General features: G+C 45.6%; 2 protein-coding genes across 2 annotated transcripts in view; both read right to left on the bottom strand.

The window, feature by feature from the left end:
* Positions 1-18,086, bottom strand: part of LOC133761011 (UDP-glucuronosyltransferase 1-6) — a 215,355-nt gene that overhangs the window by 75,802 nt on the left and 121,467 nt on the right. The window lies entirely within an intron of this gene.
* Positions 11,006-13,937, bottom strand: LOC133757696 (UDP-glucuronosyltransferase 1-6-like). The gene is made up of 2 exons (XM_062188386.1): positions 12,976-13,937; positions 11,006-11,038 (listed from the first exon to the last, which is right to left on the bottom strand). Exons 1-2 carry the CDS (start codon positions 13,834-13,836, stop codon positions 11,006-11,008), a joined length of 894 nt encoding a protein of 297 aa, XP_062044370.1. The 5' UTR covers positions 13,837-13,937.

Here is an 18,086-nt window from a genome sequence, read left to right as displayed (position 1 = left end):
CTTCAGCATGGCACTGAATGCTGACATAGCACCAGCCACCACAGCTCAGGGAACAAAATCAACACCATGCTAAGCACTTCTGGAAGGTCAGGCACAAAGTCATATTGCAAACACTGGGGAAATTACCAAATCCTTTAATGTGCAAATGTTGCCACACACCCATAAGAGTCAGGGAACCAGGACCTCACCAATAGACAAAAGAAAGCTCCTAGAAGCTGATTATAAAGCAATGGTTGTGTGTGATCTCTCAGAGAATTCAAAACAGCTATTTTAAGGAAATTCAACAACGTTCAGGAAAGCACAGGGACAAAAATTCTAAACAAAGTGATTTTGAGCCAACTATTCCAACACCACTTTAAAACGAGTATTCACCATGATCAAACGGAATGCTTTCGAGGGATGCAAGGACTGTTCAGCACACACAGAATAATAAATATGATAACCCTCACCAATATGATGAAGGATGAAAATCCTCTTATCATCCCAGTAGACAGAGAAGTACTCATCAGAATTCAACACCCTTTCATGCTAAAAGTTCTCAAGCAATTATCTAAGGAGGAACATACCTCAACATACACAACAAGCCCACCAACAAAAGCATACGGAATGAGGGAAAACTGATCTCCAAAGCTAGAGTGAAAAAGGATGTCAGCTTCCATCACTTTTGTTAACATAGCCTGGAATTTCTACCAGGCTAGCAAGCAAAGAAAAAAACCAAAATACATCCAAATTGGAAAGAAGAGAACTAAATTGCCACTGTTTTCAGATAATGTGATCAAAGATAGAAAACCCCAAAAACCCTACCAAAAAACAAAGAACAAATAAATCTACTCTGCAATGTGGAAGGAGACATAGTCAACATACATACTCAGTAGCATTTCCATGTGGTGATAGAGCGTTATCAGAAAAAGAAGAGCAATCAGCAACTCCATTTACAATAGCAACAAGAAGACAATACTAATAAATGTCACCAAAGCAACAAAAAGCACAATAAAGAGGACGAAAAGTTGTTGAAAGAAATTGAAGAGAATACACACAAGAAAGGAATGATAACTGTGACCGTGCGCTGGGAGAAGCAATATTGTCAAAATGTCCACACTGCCTAGAGCAGTCTATAAATTCAACATAATCCTTATCAAACACCAATGGCCTCCTTCACAGAACAAGATAAGGCCATGCTAACATTCATAGGAAATCACAAAATCCCCTCAATAGCTAAGGCAATCTTGAGCAAAAAGCAAAGGCACTACACTGTCTCCCTCAAAATATGCTGTACTTATAGCAATCAAAACAACATAGCATTGATATAATAATACTTACAAAAGCCCATGTGGCAAAATAGAAAGCCTAGAAAGAAACCCAGGCGCTGATATCCAAGGGATTTTCCACAAAGTGCTAAGATCACACAGTGAAGAAAGGACAGTCTCTTCAATTAGTAGTGCTGGGAAAACTGGATATCCACATGGGGAAGAGGGACATAGACCTACACATGCAAAAGTCCATTCAAAATGGGTCACGGTAGTTCATGTAAGACACAACACTGTGAACATCAGAAAAAACATTGGAGAAATGCTTCATGACATTGAACTGGGAAGCTGCCTCTCTTTTTTTTTTTTTTTTCTAATAAGACCACATTAGGAGGAAATAAGACCAAAAACAGCCCAATGGGATTACCTCTAAGTGAAAAACTTCAAAGAAGGTAATCAACAGAATGGAGAAACAACATACAAAATGGAAGAAAATATTTGGAAACTACACATCTAAAAAGGAGTTAATATCCAGAATGTATGAGGAACTCAAGCAACCTACTACCAAGAAACCAATAACATGCTTGTAAGTTGGCCAAGTGACATGAATGGAGATTTCTCAAAAGAAAAGACAAACATCCAAGACACACACACAACCTCACACACACAAAATCAACATCACTAATCACTGGGGAAACATAAATTTAAACCACAATGAATATTGCTTCACTCTAGTTAGAATGACTATTATCAAATTCCGCAAAAGATAGCAGGTGCCAGTGAGGATGTGGAAAAGAGAGAACACTTAAACGCTATTTACAAGAGTACATATTATTATAGCCATCATGGGAAACAGGATGGAATATTCCCAAAAAATATTAAAGCTGGAACTACCATATGGCATAACAATCTCTGAAACTGGCACCCAAGACCCAGCTGCTCCACTTCTGATCCAGCTCTCTGCTATGGCCTGGGACAGCAATAGAAGGTGGCCCAAGCACTTGGGTGCTTGCACTCGCATGGGAGACCCAGAAGAAGATCCTGGCTCCTGGCTTCGGATCTCTGCAGCTCTGGCCATTTTGGCCTGTTGGGGTGTGAACAATTCCTCCTCCCTCCCCTCCTCCCTACCTCCCTCTCTCTCTCCTTCCCTCCCTCCCCGACCCTTCTCTCTCTGTGTCACTCTTTCAAGTTAGTAAGTAAATCTTTAAAAAAAGAAAAATTTTGTGTGTCTGTGTGTTTGAGTGTGAGTGTATACACACACACACACACACACGAATACTATGAGGGTTATAAGGAAAGGGGGTGCAGAACTGAGACAGGAGATGAACTCACAGCCAAAATGAATTTATTCAAGAAAAATAAATGGCAGAGATCAGTGACCAACTGCCAGCGTGCACACAGACTGAACACATGGTAGAGGGCGCAGACACCAGAGGGCTGGGGTTTTGGTATCTTAGGGTGGGCTAGAGGTCTGCAGGGGAGGGGGAGCGACTCATCGATCTGAGTTGCTCTATACAGATTCTTCAAGCTTGATTTGCCTTCCAAACCTGGAGAACAATGCAGGGGGCAGGCTGGGGACCATACAGCTTGTGAGACTGAATTGGGATGCAGGGATAAGAGATAAATTCAAAGGATGTATGGATAAGATGTAAATTCTGATTTTATCCGATTTAGGGCAAGGAACTAGATAGAATGGCTGCGGATCATGTCTTTGTTCCATCAAGGGTACTTCCCAAAGGTTGCAGAAAATGCAATGAAGACACAAGTTCATTTTGTTACAAAGATTGCTGGAATGCACACATGGTTTTTCATAACTGGCAATTTCCACAAATTTTTTGAAGACCCCCTGGGATTTAGCCATAAAAAAAGGACTAGACCTTGTCATTGGTGAAAATGTAGATGGAACTGGAGGTTGTTAGTTTTAAGCAAAACAAGCCAGGTACAGAAACACAAACACCCCTTGACCTCAGTCATAGGTAGAATATCAAAAATTGACCTCACTGAATTTGAGAGCAGCACAGCAGTTCCTAAGCACCAACAGCAGTAGAGGAGAGGGAGAGTTAGGGAAAGACTGGTCAGCGGGAACAAGTTCCAGTTAGCAGAAAAGTGCTGGTGTTCATCTGCACAGTTGCGTGACCATAGGCAACGATCACGTGTGATATATTTCAAAACAGCTAGAAGAAAAAGATTTTGAATGCTGTCACCACAAAGACATGAAAAAAGTTTGAGGAGACCAATGGAACAGAATAGAAACACCCCAAATCAATCCAAGCATCTGCAACCAACTTCTCTTTGACAAAGGAGCTAAAATCAACCCCTGGAGCAAGGACAGTCTCTTCAACAAATGGTGCTGGGAAAACTGGATTGCCACATGCAGAGGCATGAAACAAGACCTTTACCTGACACCTTTCACCCAGATCCACTCAAAATGAACTCAAGACCTAAATCGACAACCCAACACCGCCAAATTATTATAGAATATTGGGGAAACTCTGCAAGACATCGGCACAGACAAAGAGTTCCTGGAAAAGACCCAAGAGGCACAGGCAATCAAGGCCAAAATCAACCAATGGGATTACATCCAATTGAGACGCTTCTACACTGCAAAAGAAACAATCAGCAAGGTGAAGAGACAACTGACTAAATGGGAGAAAATATTTGCAAACTATGAAACTGATAAAGGATTAATATCCAGGCTACATAAAGAGATCAAGAAACTCAACAACAACAAAACAATCTGCTTAAGAAATGGGCAAAGGACTTAAGAAGACAGTTTTCAAAAGAGGAAATCCAAATGGCCAGCAGACACTTGAAAATATGCTCAGGATCCCAGGCTGCAAAGAAATGAAAACCAAAACCACAATGAGGTTTCACATCACCCTCCCCCTCTTCCCTTAGAATGGCTTTCATAGAGAAATCAACAAACAGCAATTGCTGGTGAGGATGTGGACAAAAAGGTCCCCTAATCCACTGTTGGTGGGAATGGAAACTGTGGGAGACAGTATGGAGATACCTCAGAAATCTGAATATAGACCTACCATATGACCCAGCCATCCCACTCCTGGGACTCTACCCAAGGGAAATGAAATCAACATATGAAAGAGCTCTCTGTACCTCCATGTTTATCACAGCTCAATTCACATTAGCAAAGACATGGAATCAACCCAAATGCCCATCACCGGAAGACTGGAGAAAGATTTGTGGGATATCTACACCATAGAACACTGCACAGAAGTAAAAACAATGAACTCCTGTCATTTGCAACAAAATGGATGAGACTGGAAAACATCATACTTAGTGAAACAAGCCAGTCCCAAAGGGACAAATTCTATATGTTCTCCCTGACCTGTGATAACTAACAGAGTACTTTAAGGACAACATGTAAAATGAAGTGGACACTTTGAGAAGCAATGATCTGGAACAGCCTTCTCTCAACTGTTGAGAAAAAGCTTCTAATTCTATATTTTGTTTATCTTTTCCTTTCTAATATTTTCCTTATCTTCTCTTTCATATGATTTCATTGAACACTACACTTAACATAGAGTTAATCATCTATATACGTAATTAAATGTAAACTGATCTTAGTAAAGAAGAAGAGTGAGAAAAGGAAAGGGAAGAGGAAGGGGGTGGGAGTGTAGGTGGAAGGGTGAACACAGTGGGAAGAATCACCAAGATCCTAAAGTTGTAATTGTGAAATGCATGAAGTTTGCAACTGCAAAGCAGAATAGTCCTACACACATTCCTATGGAATGACTTCCATGAGTACAGCTTAACAACTAGCCATAGGACCCAAAAATCCCTTAAGCTGGCTGACAAAAATAGCAGCTTAAGTGTTACAAAGATCAAATGGTTAGAAATAAGCAGTAAAGTGACCATATAGATAGGATCAAGTGTTACAGTGATCATATAAATAGGACTAAGTGTTTGGAAACAACAACAGACAGAATTACAAAGGAGTGAATGTCCAACATAGGGAGAAGTCCATAGAGCAGACTCACAGAATAACCATTGCTTTAAGTAGCACTCTGACCTCAGAATTAGCCTTAAGGGCATTCTAGTCTGGCTGCAAGTCCAGGGGGAGCATTTTAGCCATGGAAAGCCAAGATACTCTGGAAAATAAAATGTCCTACATGCAAGACCCCTGTGGGTGAGACCCCAGCGGAAAGAAGTGGCCCCCAAAGAAGGATGTGCCTTTCTCTGAAGGGAGGAGAGAAGGTGCACTTTGCTTATGGCCTTGTTGAGCCAATGGATCCAAAAGGCTTCCATAGCCGAGGCAGCTCATGTCAAGAGCCTTGGGTGATCACTGATGTCATTGCCAAGAGTGTTATTTGTTAAATAAACAACAAGGGTCACTGTGCACCAACTTCCCATGCAGGACCTCTGTCCTCAAAGAGTTGTATTGTGAGACCTAATAGTAAAATTGTTCTTAAGAATCACTTCTATTTAGGGTATTAATTGGAGGATAATACTATGTCTCATAAGTTAGTTATGTCTAAGAGCTCACAAGAGCTGTACCTTCCTTGGGTTCCTCTTGAAAGAGAATTAAGTTTCTAAAAGGAAAGAAGGAGAAGGAAGGGAAAAGAGGGAGGGGGGAAAAAGTGAAATCACCTTTGAGAAGCAAAAACATAGAACAGCCCTGGTCTAGACCACTGAGAAACAGTTCTCTCAGCTCTTATAGTCCATTCTTCCCTTTTTTTGTTTTCCTTTCTTTCTTTCTGTTTCTTTCTCTTTCTTGCACTAAACAGGAGAGGGAGGAGGAAGGGGGAGGAACCGGGAGGGCGGGCGGGTGTGGTGGGAAGAAGAACTGTGTTCCTGATGGTGTATTTATGAGATACATACTAAGAAATTTTTTTTAATTTTTTTTAAAATAAAAGCAAAGTTTAGAGTCCTTTGGAATAGTGCACACATTAGTAACAAGAAGGGAAGAAAGATGCGTACAAAACTATAAAGTCATTGAAGTTAGTATAAATTAAATGAATATGACATAAACGGAAAGAATCTTCTCTCAAAAAAGAGGATTCACAGGGGCTGACATTGTGGCGTAGCAGATAACGCCTGCGATGCTGGCATCCAATATGGACACTGGTTTGTGTCCCAGCTGATCCACTTCCGATCCAGCTCTCTGGAAGTGGCCTGGGAAAAGCAGAAGAAGATGAGTCGAGTGCTTGGGCCCCTGCACCCATGTGGGAGACCCAGATGAAACTCCTGGCTTCAGCCTGGCCCAGTGCTGTCCTTTGAGGCTGTCTGGGGAGTGAAACAGTGGATGCAAGTTGGATGTCTGTCTGTCTGTCTCTCTCTCTCTCTGCAACTCTTTCAAAAGAACTAAATAAAATTTTTTTACAGGTTTAATTATTTATTTGTTTGAAAGGCAGAGTTACAGAAATGAGGAGCTGAGAGAGAGAGAGAGAGAGAAAGAGAGAGAGCTCTTCCATCTGCCGGTTCATTCCCCAGATGGCTGCAATGGCTGGGACTGAGCCCATTGAAGCCAGGAGCCAGGAGCTTCTTCCAGGTCTCCCATGTGGGTGCAGGGGACCAAGCACTTGGCTCGACTTCTTCTGCTTTTCTAGGCCATAGCAGAGAGCTGGGTCAGAAGTGAGGCATCTGGACACGAACTGGTGCCCATATGGGATGCCGGTGCCAAAGGCAGAGGCTTGGCCCAGAAATAAATAAATATTAAAAAAAAGGTTCACCACAGAAATTATGAAACAAAACCGAGCTTGTACTCAGGGTCCATGTAGGATATCTCCAAAGTTCTTGGTAAAGGTATAGATCCAACTTTGGAAACGATGCCAGGTGAGGAGAGGCTGGTCATGGGGTCAGCAGAAAAAACACAGCAGGAATGAACAGGTGCTTAGCCAGCAGTGCCCCACAGGGGACCATGGGGCCTGTGAAAACCACATAAAAGGAGCTGTCATCCAGGCGCCTCACCAGGGCTTTGTTATGCAATAGCTCTGAACATGACTGGGAATAGATCATGGATGCATTTTTCCGGCTTGCTGCATTTTCCAAAACCGCTTCAGAAAACTTTGTGTTTCAAAGACCCTCTGATGGTGCTGCCAGAACACATGATTAAATTCATCCTGCGTGAGAGGAGCGGCACAGGTTCTCAGAGTGAAAGGGGCCTCTCCTCTGACATACTGACTCTGCTGTATCACCAGGACCACGGGCAGGTGGCCTCGGGCCTGGAGCTCCTGCAGGACCTTCTGCATGCTGAGCCCGTGGCTGCCCTCCAAGGCACCACCAGCACCCTGCTGCCCTCAGCCCAGGGCACCGCACACAGCAAGAGCTGCAGCCCCGCCAGCCCCGGGAGGGCAGCTCATTGCACTGGCCACACCAGCCTGTGCTCCTACCTGAGCTTTTCCAACCTTCATGTTGTCGTCACCAGGCTACTTATCAAGCAGCACAACAATGGTAGACACAGTGTGCTCCCTAAGCAAATCATTGTGCAATAAACCTACCCTCTCTTTTATGATGGCCCTACCCTCTGCCTCCACCAAGGAGAGATGGATCTGACGGCCGGGTCCTGGACAAACGCACCTGCCCCTGTGCTGTCCCCCGGGAGCATGCTACTTCATGCCTTTCTTTTCCTGACTACTCCCAAAACAAGGTAGTCAACACTCATTTTATTTCAACACCTGCCACTTCTCTTCTAACCTCTCTTTAACAGATTGCAACTGACCTATTGCCAATACCCTGGCTGCCAATTCACTTCTCTGCCTGCTGGGCCCTAATCTGGTAAATCTATTAACTCTTTCTTCTCTGGGGGAGATGGCTGATTATAGGCAGCTCAGCTACCCCCTGATAAAGAAGGATCAGAAACAAAAAAAACTACTATTTGGCTGCAATACTTGTGGGAGTGTGCTGGAGAGCAGTGCACACAAAGTGGAGAGCCAGCCCACTGGGCAGCTCGAGAGACCTGACCCAGACACCCCAGACACCCCAGACACCCCAGACACCCCAGGTGCAGCTGGGCTTCACACCTGCCCTGCTCCTGTTGGTTCTGGAGGTGCAGTGCTGCCCCAGACCACTGCAGTCTGCTGCACAGACCCCAGTCAACTCAGGGGTGCAGGCCACATCACACAGGGCCCCTGCTCCTGCTGCCGTGCCAGGTGCACCACACCTGCTTGGCCACTGGAGTAGCCCCCACCCCATCCAGTGCAGTGCTCAGACACTGTCCTGGGCCTCCCTCCCACTTGATGGAACTAAGACACAAATCTCAGCTATTGCAGCTCAATGCCCAAAAGACAGATAAAATCAGCATTTCTCCCTTGTCCCTGAATCTCATTTCAGTCTCACACCAATCTACCTTCCCGACCTTGTGTCAGAGTGCTGGCTCCAGGCAGATCCCTGGCACTTCACACCTGCACAGAACTCCTTTTTCCCTTCCGTTCATACTTCATCCTGGAATGCATCGTCACCCTCTGCTACTCTTTGTAGCCGCGGTCCTAGCCCTAACCTTTGCCATAGGCTTGACAGCCATCGTCCCCACAGGCTGGCCTGTCTTAACAAACGGCTCTTAGCACTCTGTTCCTCTTCTGGTAGGATGCTTCTCTGCTATCTCCTGCTTCTAACCTGGTCCCCGTTTGTGGTTCCAAGGCCCCACATTTCCTCCCAAAAGCCTTACATACCTCTCACCAGTAGTTCTTCTAGCCTATTTTTTAAAGATAATCCCAATGTCTCTCATGTTGGATCTGCACACATTCCTCTTCTGACGGCTGGCAAGCTCTCCCCATCCCCACCCTGCTCTGGGAAAGGCCCATGGACTTGTTTATATTACAAGGACCAGAACCTTCCTGGCAGAACCCCAGGACATAGATCTCTGTTGGAGCTTCCTGGAAGAAATGCTGGCATGGCTGGAGGACGAAACGCTGGTATTGTATAAAGGATCCACCTGTTAGACCTGTCCAAGGCATCTCTGCTACAGCCTCACTAAGCAGTCAAGCCCCTTTACGCATCACGCACACTTCCTTCCCTTCTTCCCACAATGTGGGTTCATTTGCCCCACGACACCTGTGACCTCATGTCCTCCTTCCAGGCCCAACCCCTACTGGCCACCACCACTCCTCACACCCAGTGGAAGTGGCTGCCATGGCATTTACTCATCCTATCCCTTGCCACATGAACCCATAAAGGTTGTAACCAGGCGTGCATCTGCCTCCCCACCACTGCACAGGGACTTGTACACTTGCCATCCTACTTCCTCCTTCGTCCTACACCCTAGACCCATCTCTATTTTCTGACCCTCTAACATACCACATCACGAGATTTCAGACTTAACCTCCTTGATAATCTCGCTGGAGAAACAGGAAATGCAACTGGAATGTCCAGACTGGCCATTTCAGTAGACAAGCCAAATAAAATTGAAGATTTATCAGCCAATCTCAAAGAAAACACAAATGACCTAGCACAGAAGCTGTCTTGTCTCCAGGTTCAAGTGGATTCATGAGCAGGAGTAGAAATCCAGAACCACTGGAAGCTAGACCTCCTCAAAGCCAAGAAGGTAGACTTTGCCTCTTTTTGGCTTTTACACCAATTAATTGGGTATGGTAAGAGGAACGTTGTACTTCATTAAATGAGATGGGATCGAATTTTTACACCAATAAATTGGGTATGGTAAGACATGGGATCAAACGCATAAAAACTGTGCTAGTGAGATGTATTCTCAAGGTCACTCTGCCTCGTTTTGGCCATCTTTCCCACCATGGGCAATGTCTCTAATATCTCCTTTTATCATCATACTCATAGCGCTACTATTTCTACAATGTATAATTAACATAGTCCAAAGGTTCTTGCAGGAACAAATGACGGCTCTATCTCAAGCCATCTACAGGAACAACAGACTTGTCTCCTTCTTCAAGCAATCTGATCCTGAGTATAGGTTTTGCCCCACATCTACACCCAGAACAGCAGGAAGCAACCAGAAAGAAACCAGTGCCTCTCTCCTTTTCTATACTCAGAGTCAGGATTGATGGAACGAAGACACGAGTCTCAGTCATTCTAGCTCACTGCCCAAAAGATAGATAAAATCAGAATTGACCCCTTGTCCCTAAATCAAATTCAATCTCATACCCTGTTGTTCTCTACCCTACCCCTTTCATTCTTCTCCAGGTGTGGAGACATTGGCCTGGGTCATGCATTTTTGAAAAGTGCCTGTTAAGGATGACATGGCATTTTTGGATTTGTTTCCCTCTTGGCTTAATCAAGAAATGTTGACATTTCAGCCTGGACCAGCATCACTTGCAGAGACCACTGTAGGGAGGCTGGGCAGAGGGAACCGCAGTCCCCCTCACCACCCAGCTGGGTGCTTTGGTTTGCTCTCCCAAGTGAGGGTCAGTCCAAGGATTCTAGCCCAAGTGGCCCCACCTCCGTTCTGTTGCTTCCATGGCTGCCAGAGTTCTCCCATGAACTTGCTCTTACCTGCTGCTGGGGGGAGAACACAAAGCAACCCCTTGCATTCTTTTCCAACAGCTCAGCCCCACCCCCTGCATTCTCCCCCAACCAACCAACCAGCCAGCAGAGAGGAAGGCCAGCTAAGTTTGAAAAGCCTGTGCCTGCGGAAAACCCTAGCAAACCAGCTCACTCCCATGTAATGCCCTCCAGCTTAGGACCCTCAGCTGCCCCAGCCTGTAAGAGAGCTCTGTGTGTCCACTCCCTGCACTTGCCATAGTCACTCCCTGCCAGGTTTGCCCCGCATAAACCTGTTCTGGCTGTGAGTTCCTGTCTTGCCTCCTCTTGGCCTTGCTCATCTATCCTGACTCTCACCCATCCACACCTCCCTGGGTGTTCTCATTCTACAGATAGAGAAGTGAAAGCTTGGAACTAAGCCACCATTTGCATCAGTCACAGGGCTGGATTCAAATTCAAACCTTGCAGCTGTTTAAAAAAAAAAAAAGATTTATTTATTTATTTATTTGAAAGTCAGAGTTACACACAGAGAGGAGAAGCAGAGACAGAGAGAGAGAGAGAGAGAGCGGTCTCCCATCGGCTGGTTCACTCCCTATTTGGCTGCAAGGGCGAAAGCCAGGAGCTAGGAGCTTCCTCCGGGTCTCCCACCTGGGTGCAGGGGCCCAAGGACTTGGGCCATCTTCCACTACTTTCCCAGGCCACAGCAGAGAGCTGGATCAGAAGTGGAGCAGCCAGGACTCGAACTGGTGCCCATATGGGATGCTGGCACTGCAGGCGCAGCTTTACCCACTATGCCACAGCGCCACACGCTGGCCGCCCCCAACCCCCAACCTTGCAGTTCTTAACCTGAGTCTCTTGCTCTAACATAATGGGAACGAGGGAGGGGTCCTTGGATCCAGCAGGGGGAGCTCTCCAGCCCCTCCTTGAGAGCAGGCTGGGCCAAGAAAATGTGCTCCTCCCCAGAGCTCAGGCTCCTGCCTCCACCTGGCTCCAAGCTCTTCGCAGTCCTAACAGGAAAGACACAGCGTGGCCTTTAAAGATTTCAGTGGTTCTTTGCACTACAAGAGGAAGAAACTAGGATTTATCACAATTCCTTGGTTCTCAGAAAAATACTCCAGTGGCTCTTCTAATAATGAAATGTTAGGCTAAATTCTCCTCCAAACATTGAGATACTTGGAACCTGAGCCTCCTAACAGGACGAGAGGTGAACCATGGGAAAGATGGGGCTCTACCGATGTGCAAATAGAATTCGAGCCCCTGGAGGCAGAGAGCAAGGATCTAAAGACAAATGTTCTTTCTTACACAAACTGTGTGTGATTCTAGGAAAGAAAAAAGGACAAGAGAGGAAGATGGAAAGGCTGCAGAGGCAAGGGGAGATGCTGGCCCCATCAGACCTCTCCTGGGGCTGATGAAGGTGCACACGGTTGGAGAGTCGGCCCTGGGAAGACCTGGGGGACGAGGTTTCAGAACACCTAGGGCTGCTCCTTGATTCTGTCTCTCACAGTGGAAGTCACTAGCCAGGAAGCCAACATAGGCAGAAGCAACCAGGCAGTCCTCTGAGATGCCTGAGCTCCTCCCTGGACAAGTATGAAAACCATTCCTACTTGTGGGCCATATAAAAACAGGACTGTGGAGGTATAGTGGTTAAGATGCCAATTGGGATACCTGTTCCCAAAGAAGAGCACATGGATTTGGAGACCTGGCTCTGGCTCTGTTCCTGCTTTAGCCTGGCCCAGCCCTGGCTGCCTTTAGCATTTGGGGAGTGAATCCAGGGATGTGAGATCTCTCTCTCTCTCCCTCTCTCCCTGTGTTTCTCTCTTTCTCTACCTCTCTCTCTCCCTCTCCTCCTCTCCCTCTCTTCTTTTTCCCCATGATCACAAATAAATTAAAAAAAAAATAATTGCGTAAAACAACTCCAAAAAAGAAAAGAAGAGATTTGGCCTGTGGGTTTGCTCCCGCCTGCCTTCGGACCCAGGGACAAAGCATGGACAGAGTTGGGAGAGTGGGTTTCAAAAAGGACACGTTGCCTTGGTCAAGCCTTCACCTCTGTTGGACTGCAATGCCATTGCTGCAATGATCCTGGGACTGGCCCCAGAACAAACTAAGTGTATCTGCGTATCTATGGCTGTCACCAGGCATGAGCCCTGAGTCATTGCAACACCTGCATGTCACCTTGGCCTCAGGTCCCCCACAGCCCTGCTGGTCCAGGCCTGGCATCCCCTCCCCAACAACATTTCTGCTCCCAGGGGACGGGAGGCAAATGAGTGGGAGAAGACAGAGCCCAGAGGAGCAGTGTCTGCCTGCAAGAAGCACACCCACCCACCTGAGACAGGACATCCGGCTTCTTGCAGTTGATCCCGCCAATGAGCACCATGTTGGGCATCACCGGCCTGGGGTACTCAAACACAAAGTCGTATCTTAGCAGCCACACGGGGTCCTTCTGAAATAAGGTGGGCAGGTCCACTTTCCTCTTGAGGACCTCCAAGGCCAGGTCCTCATACTTCGAATACAGACAGTAAAATAGAGGGACCTCCAGCAAGTTAACGAGGAAGTTGACCACGCGCTGCGGGAAGCTCATCTGGTCGGAGAACTTAGTGTAGAACCGGGGGATGTAGGACACCGGGTTGGGGCTTCTGCCAAACCAATGCTCCCAGGAACAGGGGAAGCCCCTGAACAGGTACACGGAGGGCAGGCCCAGGTACTCAGCCAGGATCACACCACAGGGTAAGGCCGGGTCTGTGAAAAGAGCATCGAACTTGCCCGCCTTGAGGAAATCCAAGGTGTCGCGGTGTCTCAGGAGGCTCTGGCAGTTGATGAAGTACATGTCCCTCATAGCCATGAGTTTCCAGAATTCTGTCAGAGGCTCGCTCAGCCAGGACCTGTCAGCAAAGTGCTTCTCTCCAAAGCTGCGATACCAATTTCTCAGCTCCTCCTGGTCAAACGGCACAGGATAGATTCTCCTCGTGTAGAACCTGGATTCTCTCAAGAGCAAGTTGACTTCCGGTACCAGCACCACGACTTCATGCCCCCTTGCCCCAAGAGCCTCAACTATGTCCCGCATGCTAAGCCAGTGGCTTCCATCCTGAGGCACCACCAGCAGCCTGTCACCCACCACCGTGCCCCAGAGTGCCACGAAGAGAACCCCCGCAGACACTCTCTGAGCTGCAAGGAGCAGGCAGGCCATCTGGAGAGAGTTAGAGTGACACCAATAATAAATACTTCATACACCCTGCCCTGCACTGCTGGCCTCCTGGCTACGTCCCCTGAACCAAACAGTGCTTTCACAGACTCTCTGTCCTTCTACCTGGCTCGGAATCCTGCCCTTTTATTTGAATGAACCTATACTAACCATTAATCATTTTTTAAGCAAGCTCTCTTGAACCAATTGGAGCCGCAAGAGCTTTCACCTGAGATTTTAGTTTACTTTTTCATCTCCTCCCATCTGCCTCTCCCTCTGACATACTCCTAGCAACAGTCTCAGGGCAATTTGGAAAGATCCAGGATCCTCCCCACCCACCGTTCTGCCAGCTCTGAAACCCCCTGCATTCCTCATCATTGGTGTTGGCCATCCATGAGTGAATGCGAATGCTTCTCCCATTTTTTTAAAAAACTTTTCTCACAAGAATAAAGAAGCGTTAACAGGTAACACATTCAAGATTCAAAACAGCACAATGGAGCTCCCACTCTGAAAGTCTGGTTGCCACAGTGATGGTTGGATGACAAGGTGGCCTACCGAGGGGTGGGGGCACTGAAGAAGCCAAGGTAACTTCCACCCCCAATGACCTGAGCTCCAGGTGCATCCCAGCTCACAGCCAGCCACAGCATTCAAGTGACTGCCTAGCCATCCCTACCCCACCTCTGTCAGCACAGGTGGAGAAAGACTCCACCTCCTGGGGAGTAGAACAGAGAAGGAACTGCAGGCCTTGCTTGGAACTCAGAGCTGGGCCCACCATGATGAATCTTAATACTGAACGTAATCCTACAGACTCGGGGAGAGTCTGGTGGACACAGTGGGGATGCACTACCCTCCCCAAGTCCCTGTGGAAGAACCCATGGATTTGCCACAGATTTGGAGTCGGTGCTCTCTCTGATGCTGACAGGGTGAAGACACTCACACAACAAACCTGGATTCAGTGTGGCACTGAATGCTGACATAGCACCAGCCACCACAGCTCAGGGAACAAAATCAACGCCCTGCTAAGCACTTCTGGAAGGTCGGGAACAAAGTCATATTGCAAACACTGGGGAAATTACCACTTTTATTCAACAATTACCACTTTTATTCAACAAGCCTGGAATTTCTAACCAGGGTAGCAAGCAAAGGAAAAAAAATAATAAATAAGAAAAGACATCCAAATTGGAAAGAAGAGAACTAAATTGCCACTGTTTTCAGATAATGTGATCAAAGATAGAAAACCCCAAAGACCCTACCAAAAACAACCAGAACAAATAAATCTACTCTGCAATGTGGAAGGAGACATAGTCAACATACATACTCAGTAGCATTTCCATGTGGTGATAGAGCGTTATCAGAAAAAGAAGAGCAATCAGCAACTCCATTTACAATAGCAACAAGAAGACAATACTAATAAATGTCACCAAAGCAACAAAAAGCACAATAAAGAGGATGAAAAGTTGTTGAAAGAAATTGAAGAGAATACACACAAGAAAGGAATGATAACTGTGACCGTGCGCTGGGAGAAGCAATATTGTTAAAATATCCATACTGCCTAGAGCAGTCTATAAATTCAACATAATCCTTATCAAATACCAACAGCATCCTTCACAGAACAAGATAGGGCCATGCTAACAGTCATAGGAAATCACAAAATCCCCTCAATAGCTAAGGCAATCTTGAGCAAAAAGCAAAGGCACTACACTGTCTCCCTCAAAATATGCTGTTCTTATAGCAATCAAAACAACATAGCATTGATATAATAATACTTACAAAAGCCCATGTGGCAAAATAGAAAGCCTAGAAAGAAACCCAGGCGCTGATATCCAAGGGATTTTCCACAAAGTGCTAAGATCACACAGTGAAGAAAGGACAGTCTCTTCAATTAGTAGTGCTGGGAAAACTGGATATCCACATGGGGAAGAGGGACATAGACCTACACATGCAAAAGTCCATTCAAAATGGGTCACGGTAGTTCATGTAAGACACAACACTGTGAACATCAGAAAAAACATTGGAGAAATGCTTCATGACATTGAACTGGGAAGCTGCCTCTCTCTTTTTTTTTTTTTCTAATAAGACCATATTAGGAGGAAATAAGACCAAAAACAGCCCAATGGGATTACCTCTAAGTGAAAAACTTCAAAGAAAGTAATCAACAGAATGGAGAAATGGAAGAAAATATTTGGAAACTACACATCTAAAAAGGAGTTAATATCCAGAATGTATGAGGAACTCAAGCAACCTACTACCAAGAAACGAATAACATGCTTTTAAGTTGGCCAAGTGACATGAGTGGAGATTTCTCAAAAGAAAAGACAAACATCCAAGACACATACACAACCACACATGCACACACACACACATACAAAATCAACATCACTAATCACTGGGGAAACAAATTTAAACCACAATGAATATTGCTTCACTCTAGTTTGAATGACTATTATCAAATTCTGCAAAAGATAGCATGTGCCAGTGAGGACGTGGAAAGAGAGAACACTTAAACACTATTTACAAGAGTACATATTATTATAGCCATTATGGGAAACAGGATGGAATATTCTCAAAAAATATTAAAGCTGGAACTAGCATATGATATAACAATCTCTCGAACTGGCACCCGAAACCCGTCAGTTCTACTTCTGATCCAGCTCTCTGCTATGGCCCGGGAAAGCAATAGAAGGTGGCCCAAGCACTTGGGCCCTTGCACTCGCATGGGAGACCCGGAAGAATCCCCTGGCTCCTGGCTTCGGATCAGCGCGATGTGCTGGCCTCAGCAGCCATTGGAGGGTGAACCAACGGCAAAAAGTAAGACTTTCTCTCTGTCTCTCTCTCTCTCACTATCCACGCTGCCTGTCAAAAAATAAATAAAATTAAAAAAAAAAAAGAAAATGAAATGAAGACACAAGTTCATTTTGTTACAAAGATTGCTGGAATGCACACATGGTTTTTCATAACTGGCAATTTCCACAAATTTTTTGAAGACCCCTGGGATTTAGCCATAAAAAAAGGACTAGACCTTGTCATTGGTGAAAATGTAGATGGAACTGGAGGTTGTTAGTTTTAAGCAAAACAAGCCAGGTACAGAAACACAAACACCCCTTGACCTCAGTCATAGGTAGAATATCAAAAATTGACCTCACTGAATTTGAGAGCAGCACAGCAGTTCCTAAGCACCAACAGCAGTAGAGGAGAGGGAGAGTTAGGGAAAGACTGGTCAGCGGGAACAAGTTCCAGTTAGCAGAAAAGTGCTGGTGTTCATCTGCACAGTTGCGTGACCATAGGTAACGATCACGTGTGATATATTTCAAAACAGCTAGAAGAAAAAGATTTTGAATGCTGTCACCACAAAGACATGAAAAAAGTTCGAGGAGACCAATGGAACAGAATAGAAACACCCCAAATCAATCCAAGCATCTGCAACCAACTTCTCTTTGACAAAGGAGCTAAAATCAACCCCTGGAGCAAGGACAGTCTCTTCAACAAATGGTGCTGGGAAAACTGGATTGCCACATGCAGAGGCATGAAACAAGACCTTTACCTGACACCTTTCACCCAGATCCACTCAAAATGAACTCAAGACCTAAATCGACAACCCAACACCACCAAATTATTATAGAATATTGGGGAAACTCTGCAAGACATCGGCACAGACAAAGAGTTCCTGGAAAAGACCCAAGAGGCACAGGCAATCAAGGCCAAAATCAACCAATGGGATTACATCCAATTGAGAAGCTTCTACGCTGCAAAAGAAACAATCAGCAAGGTGAAGAGACAACTGACTAAACGGGAGAAAATATTTGCAAACTATGAAACTGATAAACGATTAATATCCAGGCTACATAAAGAGACCAAGAAACTCAACAACAACAAAACAATCTGCTTAAGAAATGGGCAAAGGACTTAAGCAGACAGTTTTCAAAAGAGGAAATCCAAATGGCCAGCAGACACATGAAAATATGCTCAGGATCCCAGGCTGCAAAGAAATGAAAACCAAAACCACAATGAGGTTTCACATCACCCTCCCCCTCTTCCCTTAGAATGGCTTTCATAGGGAAATCAACAAACAGCAATTGCTGGTGAGGATGTGGACAAAAAGGTCCCCTAATCCACTGTTGGTGGAAATGTAAACTGTGGGAGACAGTATGGAGATACCTCAGAAATCTGAATATAGACCTACCATATGACCCAGCCATCCCACTCCTGGGACTCTACCCAAGGGAAATGAAATCAACATATGAAAGAGCTCTCTGTAC

This window comes from Lepus europaeus, chromosome 1, assembly GCF_033115175.1.
Source record: "Lepus europaeus isolate LE1 chromosome 1, mLepTim1.pri, whole genome shotgun sequence".
Taxonomy (NCBI): Eukaryota; Metazoa; Chordata; class Mammalia; order Lagomorpha; family Leporidae; genus Lepus; species Lepus europaeus.
This window is presented reverse-complemented; position numbering and strand designations above follow the sequence as displayed.

Coding starts and splice junctions, on each gene's coding strand:
- LOC133757696 (XM_062188386.1), bottom strand. CDS start 13,836: ATGGCCTGCCTGCTCCTTGCAGCTCAGAGAGTGTCTGCGGGGGTTCTC. Junction 11,039..12,975: donor AGCCGGATGTCCTGTCTCAG/GTGGGTGGGTGT, acceptor CTCTATCTGTAG/AATGAGAACACCCAGGGAGG.